Source organism: Corvus cornix, chromosome 4A (assembly GCF_000738735.6).
Source record: "Corvus cornix cornix isolate S_Up_H32 chromosome 4A, ASM73873v5, whole genome shotgun sequence".
NCBI classification, from domain to species: Eukaryota; Metazoa; Chordata; class Aves; order Passeriformes; family Corvidae; genus Corvus; species Corvus cornix.
In genome coordinates, this window is record NC_047058.1 from 20,392,276 (window position 1) to 20,415,183 (window position 22,908).

Below are 22,908 nucleotides of genomic sequence, written 5' to 3' on the forward strand. Positions count from 1 at the left end.
CGACAGGGCGGACGACCTGTCGGAGCCCTGGCTCGGTCACCACGAGTTGGACTCCCCGACGGCCCTGCCGGCCGGCTACTGAGGCTGGAGAGCGGCTGGGGCGCGGCTGGGGCGGGGGGCTCCTACCTCACCCACCGGGGAGCAGCGTCCCGGCTGCCGCAGGTAGCGGCGCTGCGGGCGCCGGAAACGCTCGGAACCCGGCCGAGTGTGGGGAGGGGCGGGAGGAGGAGCTGGGACCGCGCTGCCTGCCCTAAAACGCGCAGGCGTCGCGGTGGGCCCGGCAGGCGAGGGTCTCAAGCTGCGGTATAGTAAAATCGGGAGGGACCGTTGTTCCGTCGGCTGTGCTCCTTTCCTTGTTCCTTTCGGCGAAGGACATTGTGTGAAGCGGCTTTGGGTGGAAGGCGGGTCGGCGCCCAGCAGCTCCAGTGCGTCCTCTCGGCTTACGGTGTTCCCATCCGTGTGTTCAAAATTATATAACTATCCTAGTAACTTTTTAAATTAAAATTTCTAATGAATTGTTTTAATCAATCATAAACAGTGTAATTTGCCACCGTAGCCAAGCACTTAACAAGGCTTGTCATAAGCTGCTATTGTGGGAACACAGGTCGGGAAAATTACTGAAACTTTTAAATTTTGCTAAACCAACCTTGATATGCTTCATTGGACTAAGCCTGGGAGAGATATATTGCTGCACGGAATGCAGAATTTATCGACTACAAGGACATTTTGCAGAACCCAGCGATAAAGAAGAAACGAACCAAGACAATTCAGCAATTGTCTTATCTCGGAAAAGGATAATAAGATAATAACAAGACTGAAAATGTAGACTAACTAGCATGAGAAGCAAGAAATCAATAACTAATAGAAGATTAAAAATTAACGAGCTAGTTAATGACGAGACTGATGTACTTTATAGCCAATGAACATTAATTTCTTTGCTAAAGTGTTAAAATAGTGAAAAGTTTTGAAAGTGTGCATATATCATAGGTGGAGCTCCCCCTATGCACCCAGCACTGTGAATAAGTAATGCTGCTCTCTAATCTAAAACCAGAGACTTTCATTTATCCCGGTGTTTTCGGTGACAGTGTCACCCTCGGGAATGGGACCTCTGTCCCAGCCACACCCTGCTGCGGGAGCGCTGTCGTGGGGATGTGCTAGGCGTGGGGCTGCTGCACTCACTGGGCTGCCTGGCAGGGTACGGGGACCTGGGATTGCTCCGGGGACTCTGGAGCACTGCAGGGACACGTCGGCCTCCCTGGGACCACTTGACCCCCGAACTGCCCTCAGGAGTGGACGCTAAGGCGCGGCGTCAGGTTTGGGGGCTTTTTGCGTGGGGTCCCAGCTCTACCCCGGGAGGGGCCGTGGCAGGGGGAGGGCAGTGTCCCGGTACAGGTGTTACCCCTGGATCGGCTTCCGACACTCACACGCTCTCCCAAACTACAGGGGCACAACGTGGCGGGCTGTCCCACGCCATCAGCGGTGACCAGCGATGACCATGGACACAGTGACCTGGCTAGGAGCAGGGAGTTCCTGAGCGCGGTGTCCCGGAGCGGAGCGTCCCCGTCGGGGCCGCGAGGAAGGGACAAACCCTCCCGATCGCCCCGTCACTTCGCGGACGGCCCTGGACCTCCGGGCCGCCAGGGGGCGACGCACGTCTCCGCCGCCACGCGTTGTCCATCCGCGGCGGGCCGGAAGCACCAGCCCTTTCTCGGCAGAGCGCAGCCATGGTGAGAGCGCGGCGCCGCCGCTCCCCGCCGCCATCCGCCGCCATCCCCCGCTCACCGCGGGCTTTGGCCGACCCCCCCGGGGCGAGAAGCGCGGGAGGGAGCCCGGCGCCAGGGTCCGAGGGGCGGGAGTCTGAGGGAGCCGGGGAGGATGGCTGGGGGGGACCGGGCCTGACGGCGGCCCGTAATACACCCCTTCCTGTAGGCCCGCGGCCCCAAGAAGCATCTGAAGCGCGTGGCTGCACCCAAGCACTGGATGCTGGACAAGCTGACGGGCGTCTTTGTGAGTGCGGGCCTGGGTTGGGGTCGAAGCTGGGGTCGGGCTTGGGTTTGGGGTTGAAGCCGGGATCGGAGGAGGGGCCGGGGCCGGGCTGCTCGTGGCAGCCGCAGTCACATCAGGGGAAGTGTTCGGGTACTGTGCGGAGGTGAGCAGGGGTAGTTGGACAGAGCAGGAGGTGTTTGTTTAACATGGGGGTCCTTACGAACAGCGTTCGTTTTCCCCCGTTTGCAGAGGATGTGACGGGGTCATTGGCTGTTCTCGTTTGAGCTGCTTACTGTGCTTTTCCAGCTCTGGGTTGAGATGGATGGTTGTGCTTTGTTGGGGGCAGTTTTGTGAGGCTGGCAAGAGATGGGGGAAACTGCTGTGAATACCAAGAACGGAGAGCTGCAGCCGGTCGCTGCCTGCGTGGCAGCTGCACTTTGTGCTGCTGCCCTTGCATGCTCTTGCGGGCACTGTTGGCGCCATAGTTTCCTTCTCTGGGGCGGTTGATGCTGCTTGAGCCTCCAGCAGAAGGCTTCTGTCCGCAGGCACCCCGCCCATCAACAGGCCCACACAAGCTGAGGGAGTGCCTTCCCCTCATCATCTTCCTGCGAAACCGGCTGAAGTACGCTCTGACAGGAGATGAGGTCAAGAAGATCTGCATGCAGAGGTTCATCAAAATAGATGGCAAAGTCCGCACCGACATCACCTACCCTGCAGGCTTCATGGGTGAGTAGGGTTGGGGCAGTTCCTTTAGGCAGCTCTTCTACACTGTCAGGGGAGTGTTTTGTGGGGTTGGCATTATTTGAGGGGCAAGGTTTCCCTTCTGGAGTTGAAAAAAAGATACGTATAAGCAGTTGTTATTTAGTTTGGAATTGTGCACAGCAGTGAATACCAAAGCCAGATGCCTGTAGCCTGTAAGCACCTGCTTGATGTGGGTAAGTTGCTGTTCAGATTCCAGCCTTCAGCAGTTTTTTCTGATTTGCAGTCTGTCACAGCAAAAGATGTGAGCCCGTGGTCAAGGGTAGATCCCAACCTCATCAATCACACCCTAAGTGTTGTTCAGCAGTGCCTGGTTATTTTTAAACGTAACCTTGATGCCAAGTTAGGGTCTTGGGTAATGAGCTGATAACAGCTGCTGTTGTATTTCCCTGTCTGCAATTAGATGTCATCAGCATTGAGAAGACAGGTGAGCATTTCCGCCTGGTGTATGATACCAAGGGCCGGTTTGCTGTGCACCGCATCACACCTGAGGAGGCCAAGGTGAGCAGCTTCGGGGTGGTGTAAGCATGGGTCTAGTTGGGTTTGGCTGGGTCAGTGTTTCCTCTTCGGCATCTCCTGAATGAGAGCTGATGTCTCTCTCTTCCGTGACAGTTGAGGCCATGCTGCACTTGCGGCTGGGGCATTCGGGGTTGTGGCGAAGCCTGTGTCGGGGAGCAGTTCCTTGGTGACATGAAAGTAATTCACAGATGGGTGTAGGTGTACTGTCTGGTGCTGGAGATGGGGTGGAGAAGAGTCTTGGCTTTGCCAGCTAACAGTGACCAGAAACATGGAACCTTGAACTTTTTCCATGAAGCCTTGAACTTCTTCCCAGGACAACAAAACTGCCGTCTCACCCTGAATGCTGGGGAGCAACTTCCTCCTGCGTTTCCTTAACCCAGGCATGTTGTGCCTGAGCTGCGAGGCCACGCTCTGCTTTGCATCTCCTTCCTTAGGGCAGGCTGTGCAGGCACGTGGCTGTGTGGATGGCAGACTTGGCTGTGCTGGAGCCAGCTCTTTGCTGTGGTTTGGGACTTCTGTTCTCATTGTGATGTGCTTCTCTAAGTACTCTGTGTTGGTGTGTGAGGTCCAGAGAGGCTATGAGGGAGATAGGGTGACAGGCAGGAGGGAAATCAATGCCCTGGAGAGTATGGGTATCTCTTGGGTCCTGGAGAAATGCAGCCCTCTCGCTCTGTTGTGTGCCCATGGGCGTCTGGGAATAATAAAGGAACTGCCCTGGTAAAGACTTCCTTGTGAAAGTGCAACCAGTGTTTGTGGGGAGGCTGAAGCCCAAAGTGGGCTGCTGCTCCCACAGCAAAGGTGTTTTCTGGTGGGGCTGTAGCAAAGCTGCATGGCAGCTGTTCAAAAGTCATTTACCGAGGCAGGGAGTTGGGCAAGTCACTGCCTGGGCTCATACTGTGAGCCCTGCGTGTCTCGGTGTTCTGCTGTGACTGGTGGCTCTGTTCCCTAGTCCATGGCATTGCTCACTGCCTTAGCTGAGAGGTCTTGGGTTTTGTTTGCAGTACAAGCTGTGCAAGGTGAGGAAGATCTTTGTGGGCACCAAAGGAATCCCTCACTTGGTCACTCATGATGCCCGCACTATCCGCTATCCAGACCCCCTCATCAAGGTGAATGATACGGTCCAGATTGACCTGGAGACAGGCAAGATCACAGATTTCATCAAGTTTGACACAGGTAGGTCTTGCATCCCATTAAAACACTGTACCCTTCCCCACTGTGGAGAGCAGTATGGAAGTTAAATGCTAAGCATATTTGCACTGAATAGAGAGGCAGTGGTGTCAACCTTGGGAATGGGTTTGTTTCCCAGGAGCATGTCCACCTGCAGGTGGAGCAGGGGATTCCTCCTGTGTCCTAGCAGTGGGAAGCATTTGGCAGTAGGGACTTGGCAGTTCTGAGGCACCAGGCAGAAGCAGCGAGCTGCTGGGGAGGTGGTTGGGCTTATCTCTTGGTGGTGAGAGAAGGTTTCAGTCACAGAGCTGTGAGCTGGAATGGGAATGTTTGGTATGGGCAAAAAGCCCGAGTGGAAGGACTTCACCACAGCACCTGGTGCCAGCTCTTGTCACACCTGTATTCCCTTACTCAGGTAACCTGTGCATGGTGACTGGCGGTGCCAACTTGGGCCGAATTGGGGTGATCACCAACCGGGAGAGGCACCCCGGGTCGTTTGACGTGGTTCATGTGAAGGACGCCAACGGCAACAGCTTTGCCACCAGGCTCTCCAACATCTTCGTTATAGGCAAAGTAAGGCCGTGGGGGCACCAGGTGGGGGGCTCTCTCCTCTTGTGAGGGCCTGCTGGCTGTGGCAAAGAGCCTTAGTGTTTCCTTAGGCAGCTGTCTTTCCACACAGTGGAGCTTCAGAGCTGGCCTCAATTCTGATTCCCTGTATTTCTGCCTGCTCTGGGAAGGGGAAAAAGCATTTGCAAATTGAGGAATGCAGATGTTTTCGATAAGCAGCCCTGAAACCTGGGAGCTGGGGGCTGAGCAGTGCTCAGACCTTGGTGTGATCTGGGCAGCTGCTCTGACTCAGAGTGTCCCCCGAAAATCCTCTGCTGTTTTGCCATCCCTGACGGGTCCAGATTGGAAGGGGGCGGTGTTTTGGTTTTGGCTGAAGTGCATTCTTCAAGGATGTGACTGAAAGGCAGCTGTAGACCTTTGCATCCTTGGCACCTTCCTTAGAGGCCTCTGCTGGGCCAGTGCCACCACCATGTGTACCTGGCCCAGCATGAGCAGGGGTGGGCTTCTGCTGCTTTCCCCCTTAAGAGGGAGAGCTCTGTTGCTATCTGGGTTTCCTGGTGTGAAGTGGTTTCTTCTCCCTTGCTGCAGGGCAACAAGCCATGGATCTCCTTGCCCCGTGGAAAGGGCATCCGCCTGACCATTGCTGAAGAGAGAGACAAGAGACTGGCAGCCAAGCAAAGCAGTGGATAAAGTCCAGCTCATGCTGGCTCTGGTGCTGTCAGTGTGTTGTTAATTAAACCATTTACTACATGGCTCTGACTGGCTGGGGAGCATCCTGAGGGCTAGGGGGGGAGCCATGCTGCTAGTGCCAGGCCCTGCTCTTCAGAAGGTCCTGCTTCTCTGGGGACATTCCATCAATCTGAGCAACTGCCACAGCTGTATTCCAGAAAGGCAAGGAGGAAGGGTGGGAAAGCCTTCAGACTGCTCTGTCCCTGGGAAGGTGTTGGCACGAATGCTCCTGAATGTGCAGGAGGGGCAGGGATCTGGGGAGAGCTAGCTGGGCTCTCCTGTAGCCAGTGGTGCCAGATCAGCTTGAGGGATTGCCCCAGCTGTGCTGGCTTCAAGGGTGCTGGTATTCAGTGTCCAAGCCTGGCTGATGGCCACGCAGTGAGGAGATCTCTCAGGGGCTGCTCTTCAGTGTCTTCTGTGGAGGTAGAGGGTGCAAGTGATCACGCTGACAGCCAGGACTAGGTGAGAGGGGAATGGGCTACTGGGGATACTGAGCACCACCAGCCTGGCGATGGGCTGATGCCCTGCAGGAGCCAGAGAGCTGGGGACCAGTTGTGGCTGTGGGAGTGGCTGTAGAGGGCGAGGTGGGCAGGTGTGGGCAATATGCCCAGTCAGCAAGGGCAGTCCCACAACTAGGCTGTGCCAGCAAGGGTGCAGGCAGCACTGTAGGGAAGGGGAGGCTGTGCCTGGGCATGGTGTGCAGGCTGGGGCCACCAGGTCCTGGTGGGTGTGGGCACTATGGAGCAATGCCAATGGAGGAGCTGGAGTGATGGAGGCATAAAAGAGGCTGAGGGCAAAAGCTCTACTCGCAGCCTCTGCTCTGCTTGGCCTGGGGAAGAGGAGCCCTGGAGGCTGTCCCACTCTGCTTGCCTGCATCAGCCTTGTGAGCACCTGTCTTCCAAGATGGATGGGGCACAGATGTGCACGATTGGAAAACTGGCATCTTTTATTGGCTTCATCAGGTGTCCATGGTGAAATGTAGACGAGTCTCATGAAAGTGTCTGCAGCCAGCTGTATTCTGACGTTACACTCTTCAGGGAAAGCTGAATGCCTGTGGCACTGCCCATGCTCCCATCCCTCAAGTGTCCCTGTGCTGCTCCCTGTGGCTGGTGTGCAGGCTCAGAGCAGCAGCATCCCCAAGGATTTTCATGGTGCTGGCAGCGGGCACTGGCACTTGGGCTGTCCTGTGATGCACAGATGTGAGCAGCCAGAAAGCTAAAAACCCCGCATTTTCACACACAGAGCCAAAAGCAAAAATCACTTAGGTTTTATGTTGTGAAAAAGCTTCAGAAAATTGCCAAATTGAATATTTGGGAAAGTAAAACCCAATTTTTATACTAGCAAAAAACCTCCAAAATGACAACAAAATCAGTTGGGAAAATTTGGGGTGAAATATTTGCAGTTTGGGGGTGGGCATTGCTGTGGACTATCCAGTGTGGGTCAGTTAGCCAGATTGAGTTGCTTCGTGTGGGTTATCCCAAATGAAATGTCTGCTGAGCATTATCCCGGCTGGAACTGGTGTATGTCATATCCTTGTGTTTCCCGTGCATTTCCCGTCCTCCGTCTGTGTCCTTTCCCTGCTCGTCGGCTGTGACCCCCCGCTCCCTGCCCCCCTCCAGGCGGCCCCGCGGGACTTCCCGGGCCGGGACCCCGCCGAGCCGCGCTGGCGGGTGCCGCCGTCTGGTCCGTAGCTGCTCCTGCAGCCAAGAAAGCCGCCAATGCGCGTTGACCGAAAAAGGTGGAGCGGGATCTCCCTGCTGCAACCCGCTGGCCAAAATGCCGAGCTGCAAGTGGACGGCTAAACCCGCGTGTGCGCACGGGGCCGGCTATGCGGGGCCGTGGTCTGAGCCGCCTCCCGGTAAGGACACGCCGCTGCTGTCCCACGGGCACGATGGCGGTGGCACTCGGAGTGCAAAGCGCGGAATTTCGGCGCCGGTACCGCCGCCCAGCTTTTGAGTGCCCCTGGGAGCCGCTGCCGGGCCTGGTGCCCGCGCGGTGCTCGGGAGCGGCGTGGCTGAGCACCGGGCGCGTGGCTCGGCGGTGGGTGAGGGATGAGGTCGCGGCAGCTGGTGGGGATGGATGAGAGCGGGTGCGGAATTGCCGCCTCGGGGCCGCCCGGGATGGCGGGGTAGAAGCTGCAGCCCACCCACCCCGGCTCCCGGCCTGGGAGTAAGCGGCCACATCCCCGGGCTGGGCGCCTCTCTGTGTCACCAGAACTCTCCTGAGTCTCCACCGGCCCTGCTCGCCCTGTGCCGCTGCCCCAGCTCCAGCATCCCCCCTGAAACCTGCCCTGTGCCCACTGGCCACCCTCAGCCCTGTCGTGACGGCGGCAGGTTGCCCGTCGAAGTGTCCCCAGAAGCCCCTGCAGAAGGTGGGATTCGTGCAAGGGATCTACAGTAATAACAGTCGCTGCTGCTTCTTTCCCTCTGCCAGAGGCCGGGCTGAGCATGAAAGTGTCCATTCTTCTCCGAAGCATCCCTGGGGGATGTCAGTGACTGTACTCACTTCGGGCTTGTGTGGGTCATTAGTGTCACCGAAATTGCGGGAAAAACAATAAAAAAATCCAACCTCTCCAACATTTTTAGTGTTAGAGAATCAAGGCATTACTTTATTTTGGCCAGGATGTGGTTCTGGCCAGGATGAGCAACAGAAATAATTTCATCCACGCATTGACTGCATTGTGCAGAGAAAATCATTCTATGACACATAGTCCTTTACTAGATTTTTCACATATTTTATACAGTCAAAACCCATAGCAATTCATTGGTTCAATGTTCATTGGTCCAATGTTCATTGGTCCCAAGTTGCACAGTTCTTAGTATTTGGTTTCCTATTGGACATGAATTTCTTTGCCTTAGATGCTAATTAGGTCCTCATTCTTACCTCTCTTTTCCCAGACCAGGTGTCTTCGATCATGCCAGGGGTGATGTCTGGAATTGATGTTCGTTAATGATCGTTAGTGGTTGTTATCGTTTGTGCTACTCCCAGTCTGTTGCTCATCAGACCTTGCCTGGTGAACCAGTCCCCTGAAAAGAAACTTCAATTCCCTTCCCCCGGGGCAAAGGCGAACTAAATTGACAGAAGTTACAAAAAAAAAAATTTAACTTTATATAATTTCCAACATTAGTACTGGCCTTGCTCCCTCCAGGGCGTGGGCTGAAGAGGGACAGGATGAGCAATTACTGGCTCGGACAGGAGCTGCTGTGGTGGAGCCTGGAGAGGCCATAAAAAGGGAAGGAAATAAAAATTGAAGGCCATCCGGCTGGTACCCACCTCCCTCTGCAGGCAAGTGAGAGCCTGCTTCTCTGGGTGAGAAGGGGAAAGAAGCATCTGAACAGGCAAATTTTCCCGGCAGTGCCAAGAGTCAGAGCTGAGGTGAGTCCAAGGTCCCTTGGGCCCTTGTCTCCCCTCTTGTGTGTCTCAGGGTCTCTTTGTTTCTCTCCTGGCCCCCCTTTTTTTTTTTGCATGCTGCTGTGATTATTTTCTTTTGCTTCCCTATATCTCTCCTCTTGTCTCTATTTTGTCTTGCTTCCTCTTCCTACCACATTCCCTTTCCTTTTTCTCTCTGTGCTTCTGTCTCACACCAGTCCCCTTTCCTTTTTTCATACTCTGTCTCTCTTCTGCAGCTTACAGCTGTTTTTTCCTTTTCCATCGATTTGTTCTGAGTTGAATCTGCCTCTTTTCCTCTCACAATTTATCTGGCCTGTTCTTTGGCATTTTTTTCCTCTCTGTACCTCTGTGTACTGCAGTGTGTCCCTGCCTTCCTACCTGTTTCCCTCCTTCCTTTTGTTTCTCTCTCTATCCATTTGTTTTGCTAACTGTTGCTGTGTTTTCAGTTCTGGATCTCACTTTCCCTTTCCATTTTCCTGTTCATTTATTACTCTCTCTGATCCTTTTGCTGTTTCCTGACCCTGATATTTATTACTTCACCCCTCTGGCCCTGTTTTTTCTTGTTCTTCATATCTCTGTCATTCTCTGTTGCTCTCATTGTCTCTATCCCAGTGTCCCACTCCCTGTCCTTCTTTCTTTCACGGTATCCCACTTTGTCCCTCGCCTCGTTTCTATATTGGTCTGTTCTTCCTCTTGTTTTCTCTTGTTGCTCTGGCCTGCTGCCTGTTGCTGTCTTTTTTAAATTTTTTTTTCCAATCTGTCCCCATTGCTCTGCTTCAGTCCTGTCATTCTCCTGCTCTCTCTGTCTCGATGGTCATAAACGTAGAGACAGATAGGTTTGTGCCGAAGTGATTTTACAATGGTTGCAGATTATTTTGAAGTTAATTTCCTTAGTGACTGCTAAGGAATGGACCTGAGACATGAATTGAAATATATTCACTGTCCGTATTCCTTGATGAAGGAATGCTCTAAGGAACTTGTCTGCTGGCAGAAATCAGGGTTTGTTGGTCTGAGCCTTCGTTTGAAAAAGTCTGTTGTGCACTGAGATGTAGAATATAGAAGTATTACCCTTCCAAAGCCATCTGAAGATAACGAAGACTGTTGCATGAAGGTTTTACTGGTATCTCATTTTCTTTTGAGGGAAATTTGATACTTGTTTATGGATATTATTGCAATAACAGTGGTCTGTGTGAAAATAATCACAGTAGTGATAGTGATTGATCTGGTGTTTCTACGGGAAAAAGCTTGGATCAGGAATTCTCGTTGTGCCGTGAGCTCAGTGCTCCCCTACCCAGGGGCTGCTCCTGCAGCCGGGGCTTTGGGTAAAAAAAAAGCTTTGGCTTTTTCCCCAGCTTTCTGCCTGTGACCTGCTGCCACTGGAAGCTCATCAGAGGCAAAAGTCTCTGTTCATTTGCCCAGCTGTGACTGGACAATTCCAGCAGTTTATTGCAGAGATTACGTCAGTCCATGGTTTCGATGCTCCATAGTATAAAATCACTTCTGCTGTTCAAGCCAACACAGTAACATAGTGCAGAAAGAGGTTTTCTGTATGTTTGGCATGCAGTTCCATCTGATAAAACCCTCCCTCTTTGCTCCTGAGCTGAGCACTTGCTCTGTTTGCAGCCTCTTCTACAGTGAGGACTCATTGCAATGTTAATGGCAGGAGTGGATCGTGTGAACACACTTGTGAATACAAGTTTGGGGAGGTGGATTGTTTTTCAGGGTTGGTCGGTTTGTTTTGCACCAGTCAGTCCTGCCAGGACTTAAGATTCAGTGGCAAAAAAAACCCCTCATGTTTGTATTTACCATCATTACTACACACCGAACGATTAAGTACGGTGTTACAAAGAGATGCTGTGGGTGGTGTCACACGCAAACAGACGCGGCACCCACCCGCCCGCGTTCCAGTGTTGCCACTAGCCGGGCCCGACCCCTCACAACGTGCCCCGGAGCGCAGCTTCCCAGCAGCTGGGACGCTCTTCTCGCGCTCCCGGCAGTGCTCCCGCAGGCTCTATGTCGTCGCCGGGGAGGTCCGAGGCGGCGGAGCAGACCCTACTCGTGGGGAACTTGGAGAGCCGGGTTAGAGAGGAGATCCTCTACGAGCTCTTCCTGCAGGTAGCGAACTGGTACCTTTGTATATAGAAATGCTGTTCTAATGCTCGAGAAGAAATATTCCACCAATGGGATGTTTAGTTAGGAGAGTTGGGCAACGTGCTCTCCAGAAGTCCCTTCAAACCCCGACCCTTCAGTCACAGTGTAGAAACACAAAGTAGTTGGACCTGTTTCAAGCCTGAGCTTAATTCCTACCTGTTTTCTAGGCTGAATAGTAGTCTGCTCTATAACTGTAAATGTAAGCTTAAGAAAGTTTATCTTCCTAGAGGACATGAGTAATAAAGTACAAAATGCAAAAGTGATAAAGATGCTCTTAGAACACAGTTTTGCATTATTCTTCTGCATAATCTGCAGCAGTCATCCAACTTGCCAGCTTTGATCTGGGTCTTTAGGTCATCCCAGTAACTTGTCTTTTCTCCTCGTTTTAGCTTGTTTTCACTCAGGTTTCCCTTTTGGTGCAGCAGCCTATGCTTCTCATTGTAGTCTTGCCCTGTCTTGGAAAGTATCCAGTTCAATATTCTGCTATGGCATAGTCCTAAACATGCACCTCTGACCTCTAGCTCTTCCCCCACTCCACCCCTCCCCATCAAATGATGAGCATGTATCTACTGCTACTTCTAAGATATTATCTTATTGATGAACTGGAAGGTAACTTTTGCTATGGAGTCAGTAAATTAGTCTTCCCCTTTGGGAAGCTAATTAATATGGCATGGTATTCTAAAAATAATAAAAATTCTGATCATGAAAGACTAAACATCAACTGATGCTTGGTTCCCTTTTAAGATTTGTGGAGCTGATTTTTGTTTGTAGAAGGCTCAGAATTTGAGCTTTGGGAACGTGGAGAGACATTTTCAAAGTAAGAAACTTACCTTTAGCAAAAGAGAAATCATCATGAAATACTCAAAACACAATGAAACGTCAGTCTCTGCTAAATAATAGAAGTTTCTTTCAGGCTGGACCATTAACCAAAGTGATGATTTGTGAGGACAAAGAAGGAAAACCTAAGTCTTTTGGATATGTCTGCTTTAAACACAAAGTATCAGTGCCTTATGCAAAAGCTCTACTGGATGGAATCCATTTGTATGGAAGACCAATTACTGTGCAGTATTGGAAGGGTATGTTTCATAGTCCCAATGGTAAAGTTTAAGTGTAAATTTTTAAACTTTTTAAAGAACGGTTTTGAATCCTACAGTCTTTTACAAAGATAACAATTTGTAGTTGGAAAAATTTGTTGGTTTTGTTAAGAAACAAAGACTTCCTGTGGCTTTTGCAGAGGGAAGGATTTAGTCCTTGTGGTTTTTTGTTTGCTAAGAGAATACAATAGATTGGTTCAGAACAGCATAACTTGAAAGTTGTGTCAGACACCGCTGTATGGAAAACAGCAATCCAGGTTTTCATGCCAGATTACATTTAGGAATTGGGGTATAACTTTACCTTGTAGTCTGACAGGAAAAGTTGATTCAGTAAGGCCAGCCACCATTGAGCTCTTGGATCATTTTTAGACTAAAGTCACAGCTTTATCAGAGCTGTTGTTTTAAAGGGAAAGGATTGTAGTTCAAAGAATATATTGAATTCAAACTCATATTCTTCATTTTATGTATATGGAACTAAACCTCCGAGCAAGCCAACGAACAGGCAGCATTTGCTACCCAGACATTAAGGACTCGTGTTCCTGCTGTGCCACTTCTTCCTTAGGACTGTGCCACTTCTTCCTTCAAACAGAGCAGTTGCTGGGTTTAAGCAGAATATCTGAGGTTCCTAAAATCAGGAGCATCTCCTGTGTCTGTAATGGGATGACAAAGATGCTGTTCTTGATTACTTCAACAGCCCTGATTTGTGCTTCTGTAAGTGAATAAATGAGAAATGAACATTTTCAAGCTGTAAGATGATGCTCTTGATTATCATCTGGCATAAAATGACACCCTTTGTATACTGCCTGAGATCTACTAGCACACTACAGATGACACTAAACACTTTCTGTGGTTTTTAACTTGTTAATTGAATTGTCATAACTGAATAGTCATTACACTCTTGTACTCTTGTCTTATTTACAGGGACTTCTCACTCACCAGAACTAGACAGCTGTACGCATGGTTTTGAAAACCATATTGACTTAGATTCTCCTGCAGACAGGTAACAAAGATCACCTGTGAATGAACCTTATGATTATAATTTAAAAAAAATCTTATTAAGAAAGTGAGTTGATCTGGTAGAGCAATTTTGAGGTTTTTCATTAAAACAGCATCTTGTCATTGCATCCTTACTGAGGGCTTGCAACAGGCTGCAGTTGCTTTTAATGTTTGGTTGTTTAGCTTGCCAGATGTTTAGTCAGCTTCAATTTTCCATTCTTTATTTGTTTCTGCAGTATTCAGGACCATGAGAGCATCCTGAACCATGGGTTTTGCACTAACAATGTTTTCAGTCATTGGGGGAAAAAAAATCTGACAACAGAGAGCCTTTTTTTAACCCTCAGCGAGTTTACACCTGTATTTTTTGTGTGTATAAGCACAAACAGCTGTCATGTACATCTGAATGCAGAGTTATAAACCTGTTATAATGGAAGTCTGAACACCCCAGATTCAGTATTTAAGCTGAACTCCCATGGTGAGATCTAGTATCCTTTTGTGTGTGCACATATGAGGATTGGTCATTAATTAAGTTTGGGTATATTTCCTTTGTTCTTTTTTTTTTCATGTAAGTGTTGTTGTTAATATCTCACTTGTCCTCTTGGATATTCCCATTACAGCCCAAGAGTTAAATCTCAGCACTCTGATAAGCAGTATGTGGTGGACATCCAGCCTTTGTACATTTGCTTGTTTTTCCTTTAGGCATCAAGAGCCTTCTGGAAATTCTCCATTTCCTTTTACTCCTTTGCCAGTGAACAACAGTTTACTTCATGATCACCCTGGCTTTCAAGAGGTGGTGAGTTTGTGTTAAAAGTTAAAAATTTGGGAGCAGTTTTAGGAAGCGGAATGCATTTTGCATTTCTGCAAAAACCAGTGCTTACTTCATGTCTCTAAATGTGCTATAAGCACAATATTAGGACACTTCAGGGTCCTCTGATAACAAGATCTACCAAACCAAACTATTTTCTTCCTGCAAGAATGTCCTGTGCTATATATAGCATAAGGAAGCTAAAAATGCTAAAGTCTACAAAGCTCTCTCCTGCACTGTGTTCCAAATGGTGGGACAAGTTGACCTCATTGGACTACAACCACGCAAGCAACAGCTTCTTTACATACAGCTAATTCCATTGGGGAAACCTCTCAATTCTTCTTCTCAATTCAGAAATGCCCAGCAGAAGTTTGAAATGTGCAAAAAAAAAACCCCTAAAATTCAATCAGTCACCACTGCCCAAGTTTGGGACACGACAGTCTGAGGGTTTCTGGCCTGAACCTTCACGTGCCCGTGTAGGTCTCTCCTTCATGATTTACTTTCACAGCAGTAGATGACAAGAACTCACACTTCACTCCCCCTCTACAAGACTCTGGTGCACTGGACCATTTTCGCCCTTATCTCCTCTGTCTGAGATATTCCACAAAGCAAGGAAACTGGTCTCTTCAGGTGGAAACTTGTGCATCAAACCTACTCCCCAAAACACATAATGAAGCTTCTGAATTTGCTGAGTCTGTGGACTGGTAGGACTGAAGAAACCCAGCCTTTAACGTGAGGTACCAACTGTGGACAGTCCTGCTCACCCAGTCTGACTCTGGACTTAGCCCTTAGCCCTTAGCCCTTAGAACTACAGAAGGGGGGCAGTCTTGATCAATTACCCTTATTGGCTGCAATCTGAGCAGGAAAATGGAGAGAATCGACCCTGTGGCATGGATGGGGTGGGGGGCCTGCCCTCCCATCTTCCCAGGCTGTGCCCTGAGAAGAGCTGGTGCTTGTACCAACTTTCCCGTCTCCTCTACTCCCTTTGGAAAGCTCAAGTGCACCACCTTCCCATCTGTGCTTGCTGATAAACCTACTCCTCAGTAACAAAGCAATAGACATACACAGTGCAGCCTGACTCAGACCAGCACACACAACCAACTTCATCCCCTTTTCTGCTTGCCAGAGAAGATGGTATTGCAGTGTGTCTCACATGATAGTTTGTTGAAGCTTCAGCAGAAAGTGATCTCATTACCAGTGTGCCTTCACAGATCTATCTCACCTTGGCAGGTTGCTCACTTGGGAATCTTTCAAGCTCCTTGTTGGAATGCTTTGTTCCACATTGACTTTAAAGTTGGTTAAACCAGGTTTGAGGAACTTGCAGATGTGCATGCCTGTACATTACTAATAGGCACTGCAGTTACAAATATTTATCAAAATAGAGATGAGGAAATGAAAGGAATACCGTGTTTGTTTACCTTATGTGGGGACTAACTGGCAATTTAATCTTAAATCAGATTATGTCTCTGTTCTAACTTTGCCATGAAAAATTTGTCTGCTTTTCTGAACTGTACTAGCTTTATTCTCAAACATTCTGTGTTATTTTATAGTTTGTCAGTCTTTTAATTGTGTAAGTCATAATGCATGCAAAATTCTTTAAAATTTCCCCTTCACCGTGTTAACAACTTAAGTTTCTAGTTCTCTAAATGTACCATGTTTTAGCATAGCAGTACACAGTACAGAGTCCAATAGGTTAACAATTTCCGTATTAGCAGATGACTCCACCAATGCCTTCAGATTTAACATTTTCCTCCCTATCAGAATCAAACTGCACAATTTAAGACTGCACAGAGTTCTCCTGAATTGGCCACATCCAAGTGACTGTGAAGTGCAGCGAGTGGGATGAAAGAAAGAAAGAGAAAATGGCAAAGTTGTGACAATGACACTAGTACTGAAGATAATAAAAGGAGACAAAGACAGCATGACCAAAACTGCAGAAAACACAAAGCCAAGAAAAAGACACATTAATACTGGATATTTTTTATTATTATATTTGCTTTCATCTTTCCTGTTTGAATCTTATTAAAGAAGGAATGTTCAAGATTCATCGCATTTTTGAAATGTGCTATGCACAGAAACATAAAATACGAGTCGGAAGGGTCATCGAGCCAGCTGGACCTGCACCCACCACGCTGTCCCCCTTCCCGTCCCCTCCCAGCACACAACCCACTGGGGAACAAGTTCTCCCCAAAACCCAACCAGAGCCCACTGAGTCTGCAAGGTCTGGCTTTTGTGTCCCTTCTACACTCTCTGCCACAACTGAAAGGAGTCTGGCTGGCTCCACTGTACTTGCACTGGCCCTTTAAGTAGCTGCACATTCCACAGACCCAGCTACATCAACCTCACACCTTTACTTATCCTCAATAAAAGGCATTGATTAGAAATATATTCACAGAATAGTTGGTTGGTGGTTGGACAGGACCTCTGGAGATCATCTAGTCCAATCACCCCACCAAGGCAGGGTCACCTGGAGGCGACACAGGAATGTGTCCAGGTAGGTCTTCGTCTTGAGTGTCTCCAGAGAGGGAGGCTCCACAACCTCCCTGGGAAGCTGTCCCAGTGCTCTGCCACCCTCACTGTACAGAAGTTCTTCCTCATGTTAAGGTGAAGTTTGGCTGTTCATTACCACTGAAGTCAAAGGCTATCAGCTTGTGTAGCTGTTTGTACTTATGAGTAGGTGATCAGAATAACCACTGATTTATAACAAGCAAAAGAGTTTATTGATTTGTTTTTTCTGGTAGTAGTAGAAGGACCACATTTTTCCAACATTTTTTCAAGGATGGTTCAGTTCTTGTGACTTTAATACATACGGATATATTTCTGCATTTAACAAGAATGAGTTTGTCTAAATAGAAAATAGATTATTTTCCAAATCCAGAAAAATGTGAAACAAATAATTGCTAGACTGTGTGCAAGACCTGTCTTGCACTGTTGCAGCTATCCTTACTCTTAAAATAATCTAAGCTTAATATAAAAAAACCCCGAACCCAGGAATAAACCATAACAAATTGTTTACCACTGAAATCTACAGAAACATTACCTGAGCAAACCGCATTGTTAACAATAACAACTATTTTTTGTCAACTGCTTCACAAAACTGGATGAAAATTTGACGGCATATTGCAAAGCACGAAAATCAACAATAAAATGCTTCATTATTTTTATTTCTGTGCAAAATGTTAAATGGCTGAAACAAACTACAAACATGCCATCCCTAGAATTAAAAAAACCCAAATTATTAGATGGTGCATTAAGTGCAAAAGCTTCTCCACGTGCTTAGATCTAGTTTTGGCTTCAATTTGGATTGAAGTAATGTGTAGAAATGCATCTCCTTTTTTTCACTATGAGAACAGTCAGGCATTGGAACAAGTTGTGCAGAGAAGTTAAGCAGCCCCCATCCGTGGAGGTTTTCAGACCAGGCTGGATACAGCCCTGAGCAACATGGCCTAACATAATACCTAATCCTGCAGTGACTGGACTAAAAACTACCTGAAGTCACTTCTAACATGAATGATCGTATTCTGACAGAGTATTGTGACAGAACTACTCTTACTAAGAATCAACAAGCATTTCTGTTTGAAGGTTCACCATCACTTATTTCTTTAGACAAAATACCCTGAACTGGTATCTGATAATTTACAAGCAGCTTTCATTTGAAACCAAACTTTGTTATAACTAAGTTAGACTGTGATACTATCAGGTGTTGAGAGCTTGAAGTATGATTTCAGCAAGGACCTTAAAAATAAGAAAACAGACCGAAAAGTGTACAGAACTTTACACCTGCACATCAAGCATCTTTTTCATATACGTTTTACATTAAATATACTGTAAGAATGACAAATATCTCATTTTTGATGAACCATCAAATATATCTTTACACTGGGAGCAAGAACTTCTGTAGGCAAATGTCCTTTTCCTGCCTCCTAGACATTTTTGCATTCCTCATGGACTGAACGCAGTGCATGGAGGGCCTCCACTGTCACTGTGAGCTTTCCAATTACTGAACCAGCATCTTGTGAATCGAAAACTAGAAAGGCAACATCAGAAAACAGCATTAGCTATTTAACTTAAGATTTCACTTTTGTTTTGATGATTTTCCTTAGTGTTTGGCAGATTAAAGGGCACCTAGCATATGCTAAGAAAAAGGGGAGAAATAAATAAATAAATAAATAACCAATCTTCCAGTTCAGGTCCTCAGGCTACTGGAAATTAACCACTCTTAATACCAGAATGTACATCAGTAAATATTAGTGTTGAATTAATCTAAAAAGGAAAGTGTTGATATATTAATTACCTATATAAAATAATTATTTTTCACAAGATGTAAATAAAGATGTTCCAAATTCTATTAAAGACATATTTACATATATAGGAGTAGTTTTAAGTAAAAATACACCAATTAATGCATTTTCTGCACTGTGTATGATGGATGGGTCCAAATGAGCCTCAACAAATCACTCAGTGAACTGTCAATTTCAAGAGCAGACTTCAGGGGACTGTATCATTTTTACTTAAAAAAAGAACAGGATAATTGTAATTAATTATATCTGAAGATAACACATTCTATTGTCTCACTTTTTATACTGTCCTATTATCTCTGAGACAGACTGTTAGATGTTTTTACTATAATATTTTTCATTCATCTTCTTGCTTAGCCATTCACTTAAGTGCTTCAAATTTCACATAAACCATGTTGACATAATCAGCAATGAAAGGAACAAAATATGAAAAAGATAAATGGTTGCAATCCTCAAAAAGAATAAAGGAAGTTTATGTTATCTAACTTAAGAATGACTTTATCTTCATGCGGTAGTGTCCTATGAACTTCCCTGTATCTAGGTTTATTATTTTTCCTTAAACCAATATCCAACTCAGAGAACGTGTACATTACTTAGGAATTCTGTTTATTATGCTCCTACATTTAATTGACATCTGTGTCCAGATCTTAAGAACTGATCCTTTTACAATGACTTAATCCAAGAAAATATACAGATATATTCTTTTACCATGATCTGACATATTAACATAAAATTAATTTAAATTCTCTGAAACATCTTAGTTTTCAGAAAATATCCAAGTTTATATGTTATGGATGCAATAAAAAACCCCAAAAAACTGTACAGCATATGCAGGAAAGGGGAGAAGTGCAGAATGGAAAAAGAATAGAATTATTTCTAGCTATTATTATAATTTTCATAGATATAATTAACATAAATTAAAAATTAGTTTAAATGTCTGATGATTAGGGGAAGAAATGCTCCTCACAATACTGAAGTAGTTGTCATTACATGGTAATGATTAGCTTCCAGTAACTTGTAATAAAACCCAGTCCTTCTGGTCCTAATAATTCTCTCAGATGGTGATTAGGAATTTTAAGAGTTTTTTGAAAAGTGACTTTCAAAAATTATGTTTACATAACTAATCAATCTTATCAAATGGGAATTATGACAGTGGGAGGTATGGTCATAAATTCCAGAACAAAAACCCACCTTCCAGTGAGAGATTACAGAATACATTTTTGGAGGAGCTTTTGTACTTGGAGAAAAATGATTGGTGGAGAAAAGCTTAAGCTGCTCAGCCACAGCACGAAATGCATCAAATCTGTATATTATTTTTCCAGAGTATGGAAATTTGATTCTTTTTAGAATTTTCCTTATCGCATTCCTGTAACTTTGAGTGTTTTATCAACAGCATGGATGCAAATTGTGTGTGATAATGGGAATGGATAAGAAAGCCTATTTTTTTCCCTCATTACTCAGCTCCCCATTGCTCAAGGTACAGGAATTAGACACAGTAGTAGAAGTGGTAAAGTCACATTAGCCTGGCATTCTGTTGGGGCTCACCAGAACTCTTGCTACCGCAAAAGGCACCTTGTGAACGTGGGTGCTCTGCATCCAGTCATCGAACTAGTTCACTTACTGGAAAGGAGAGTGACTTTCAGCTTTCAGCTTCTTCACTGAGCTTCACCCCAATGGGGAAAGAGGATGGAGAGGAAAAGGTGAAGAGAAAAGTGCACCATTGTTAACCATGTCCCTGCTGCCATGGGGAACAGGAAATTGAGCAAGGAGAATATTATCCTCACTCTCTACAAAAGGACCAAAAAGTCTTCTTGAATCTTCTTATAAGTGTTATAAAAATGCATCCTATGACCCCAGGAAATGGAAGATTCCACACTTCCTACTCACATCACCTTGCTCTAATGGGTCACAGTGAGTTTGGTCACAGTCTGTTACAGAAGGGTGCTTGCTAAAAGGGATTCCTAACCAAAACCACCAGTATTTCATATAGAGTCTCATATGTGTTTCATATGGAGGAAATAGACTTGAAGGTACTCTGGGGGTTATAACGTAATTTCAAATAAAATATAGACATTAGTAATACCAAATTGGTGATATAAATTTTAATACAAAACAAATTTTAATACAAAATATATATTTATCATCCTACCATAATGAAGTATGTTGTAGAAAAGAGAGAATTATAGTAGTGGACATGGCTTGAAAGTTCTTAGGTTTTATAAACTAGTTACTATGAGGTGAGAATGCTGTTTGGTTTGGGTTTTTTTTTAAAACAGACTTTAAGGAATAACAGTAATAGATAATTTTTGCAGACTTCTGCAAACAATGTGGAAGTTATTAGTTAGTATTAAAGAATTTCTTACTGAAACAATGTCAAACAATTACTTGCACAGCAAAGCCTGCAAAGCAAAGTAGAAATTCAACAAATTTTAGGCTACAGAAGTTTACAAGAAAGTGATCTTTAAAACTCACCATCAATATCTTGCTCAATGATATCTCTTTGCTTCTGGAATATCTCTTTTAAACTGACATAAGCAAACCCAATATCCTCGCATTCAAGATCCTGTTCATCTTCTGGGGGATCACTGACCACTGTAAATTTTAGGCTAAACACACACACACAAAGGTATTTTGCATTCAAAAAGGGTCAAAAATCAAATTACAAACCATAAAAAAGGAAAAACCACACTATTTTACAAGTTTAAAATGCATAGAGGTGGAAACATTTGGTGTATGGGCAGAATCTTTCCACAAATTTTGTTTCTTGGTGGTCCTCTTGCTACGATAAAATGGGAAACTGGACTACTGATGAGCTTCTGCCTTCCTATTTATTCAATACAGAACTGAAATTTCAGCACAAGCCAAACCAGACATTCTGATAACTGCAGGAAACAACCTACTTAGTAACACAGGGGACAGTAGTGACATGATGGCACACGTAAGAGACAAATGCTTCTGTTCTGAGAAAAAGCTCACTGCTTTTTACCTTAATTTTACCTCCGGTTTGTGAAATATTTAGTATAGATATCTAAGTATTTATAGGGGAAATTGCAGCACACAGACCAGCTGTTTTCTTTCACGGTGTTGAGGGATCCATCCAGTGCAGGTGGCTCAGGAGCAGCTGCAGATTGAGCACTGGAGGAGCCCAGCCCAAGGCAAGAGGCTGTGAACTGCCATCCATTAGCAAAACAAAGGGCCCAGGGACCTGTGGCCCACTCAGGGGAGGGACACCCAGAGACACAGCAGGAGCCAATAAACCCCAGACTTTGGGTACAGCCAGGTGCGGGACACTCGGGGACATGGCAGGAGATGATGACCCTCAGACTGTCCCGTCAGGGTACAAAAGCCCAGGGGTTCCTTTGTTCAGGGTTGCTCCTCAGAGGCTCCAACTTGAACTGTTATTGTCTTGTTTAATTACTGCACCAAAATTAAATTTTTTTAAGGATTGGGACCTCTCAGACTCAGCGACTGGAAACCTGGGCTGGAGCTGGTGAGGGGAACTGGTCTGACTGGGATAGTGTGTTGGGTGTAGCTGCAAAGGGACCTCAGTCCCAGCTCAGGTGGTGAAGTGTGACTGCCAGAGTGGTCCTGGATGGTTGGACAGGGAAATTTCTTTAGCAACTGAATTATCTGTCAGAAAAAAAAAAGGAGTATTTTATCCTCATTATTGTTAAATCTTAGTAGAACATGCTTTAGTAGAACATGTTTAGCAACCTTCCTAATACAGATGGCAAAATAAGGGAAGTGGAATGAAGAGTGATCACTCTCTCTTACTCGGAGTGAATCAGTGATTTGTGAATAAGATTTACAAATGACTCTGACACTTCAAATGCAATCAGCAGGTGTCCTACTCTTCTGTGAATTAAATGGATCTTTAAATTAATAGTTGTTCCATTTCAATGAAGATTGACATTCAAGAAGAAACATAATAAAAGTATGTAATTCATTCTCCCCAAGTAATGCACATGCTATCTCAATGAAAAAAAGTGAATAAGAACAAAATTATTACTATGAAATTGAACAAGTCTAATTTATAATTTTTCTCATATGTATTCATATAATAGATGTCTGCTACATCCATATATATATACACTGTTTTTTTTTAATTTTTATTTTTTTAAATTCTGGGGCCAAGGAACACTTTCTGCAGTTATTAAGACTCCTTTTAGTATTCTGAATTCAGAAAGGAACAAATGTACTATTCTACCATCGCACAGATAACGTGCTTTTCAAATTCATTACTTTGAGACTAATGATGATAGGATCTAGAATCTCTCTTTTGTAGAACAAAGTTGTTAAAACAACCCAGCAACAACACAACCTCCCCCCAATTAAACCACAGCACTAAACAAACAAACAAACATATTAGATGAGGTTGCAATATTCCATTCCATATGCACCTCCTCAGAGAAGAAATAAGACCAGCTGCCACATCAGAATGCAGGCA

General features: G+C 45.9%; 3 protein-coding genes across 7 annotated transcripts in view; 2 read left to right on the forward strand and 1 right to left on the reverse strand.

The window, feature by feature from the left end:
- Window positions 1–1,693: 1,693 nt before the first annotated feature.
- On the forward strand, window positions 1,694–5,752 carry RPS4X (ribosomal protein S4 X-linked). Its single transcript, XM_039572379.1, has 7 exons — window positions 1,694–1,727; window positions 1,930–2,007; window positions 2,532–2,712; window positions 3,149–3,246; window positions 4,266–4,437; window positions 4,847–5,004; window positions 5,587–5,752. Exons 1-7 carry the CDS (start codon window positions 1,725–1,727, stop codon window positions 5,686–5,688), a joined length of 792 nt encoding a protein of 263 aa, XP_039428313.1. The 5' UTR covers window positions 1,694–1,724; the 3' UTR covers window positions 5,689–5,752.
- A 103-nt stretch (window positions 5,753–5,855) lies between these two features.
- Window positions 5,856–16,206, forward strand: RBM11 (RNA binding motif protein 11). The gene is given in 7 exon segments (XM_019288032.3): window positions 5,856–11,232; window positions 12,182–12,344; window positions 13,284–13,362; window positions 14,058–14,159; window positions 15,458–15,470; window positions 15,831–15,908; window positions 15,910–16,206. Coding segments are annotated over 7 exon segments (759 nt in total). The 5' UTR covers window positions 5,856–11,130; the 3' UTR covers window positions 16,132–16,206.
- Window positions 16,207–16,857: 651 nt separating this feature from the next.
- RPGRIP1L (RPGRIP1 like) overlaps window positions 16,858–22,908 on the reverse strand; it is a 42,007-nt gene continuing 35,956 nt past the window's right edge. For 4 of the 5 annotated variants that reach the window (XM_019288117.3, XM_019288115.3, XM_019288116.3 and 1 more), the window contains 2 exons: window positions 20,934–21,067; window positions 16,858–18,190 (listed from right to left, as the gene is read on the reverse strand). In XM_019288117.3, coding sequence (XP_019143662.3) covers window positions 18,087–18,190; window positions 20,934–21,067 — 238 coding nt within the window. In that variant the 3' untranslated portion in view covers window positions 16,858–18,086. Of the gene's footprint in view, window positions 18,191–20,933; window positions 21,068–21,270; window positions 22,092–22,908 lie in introns of those variants that run through there. The other variant, XM_019288118.3, reaches the window with a different exon arrangement.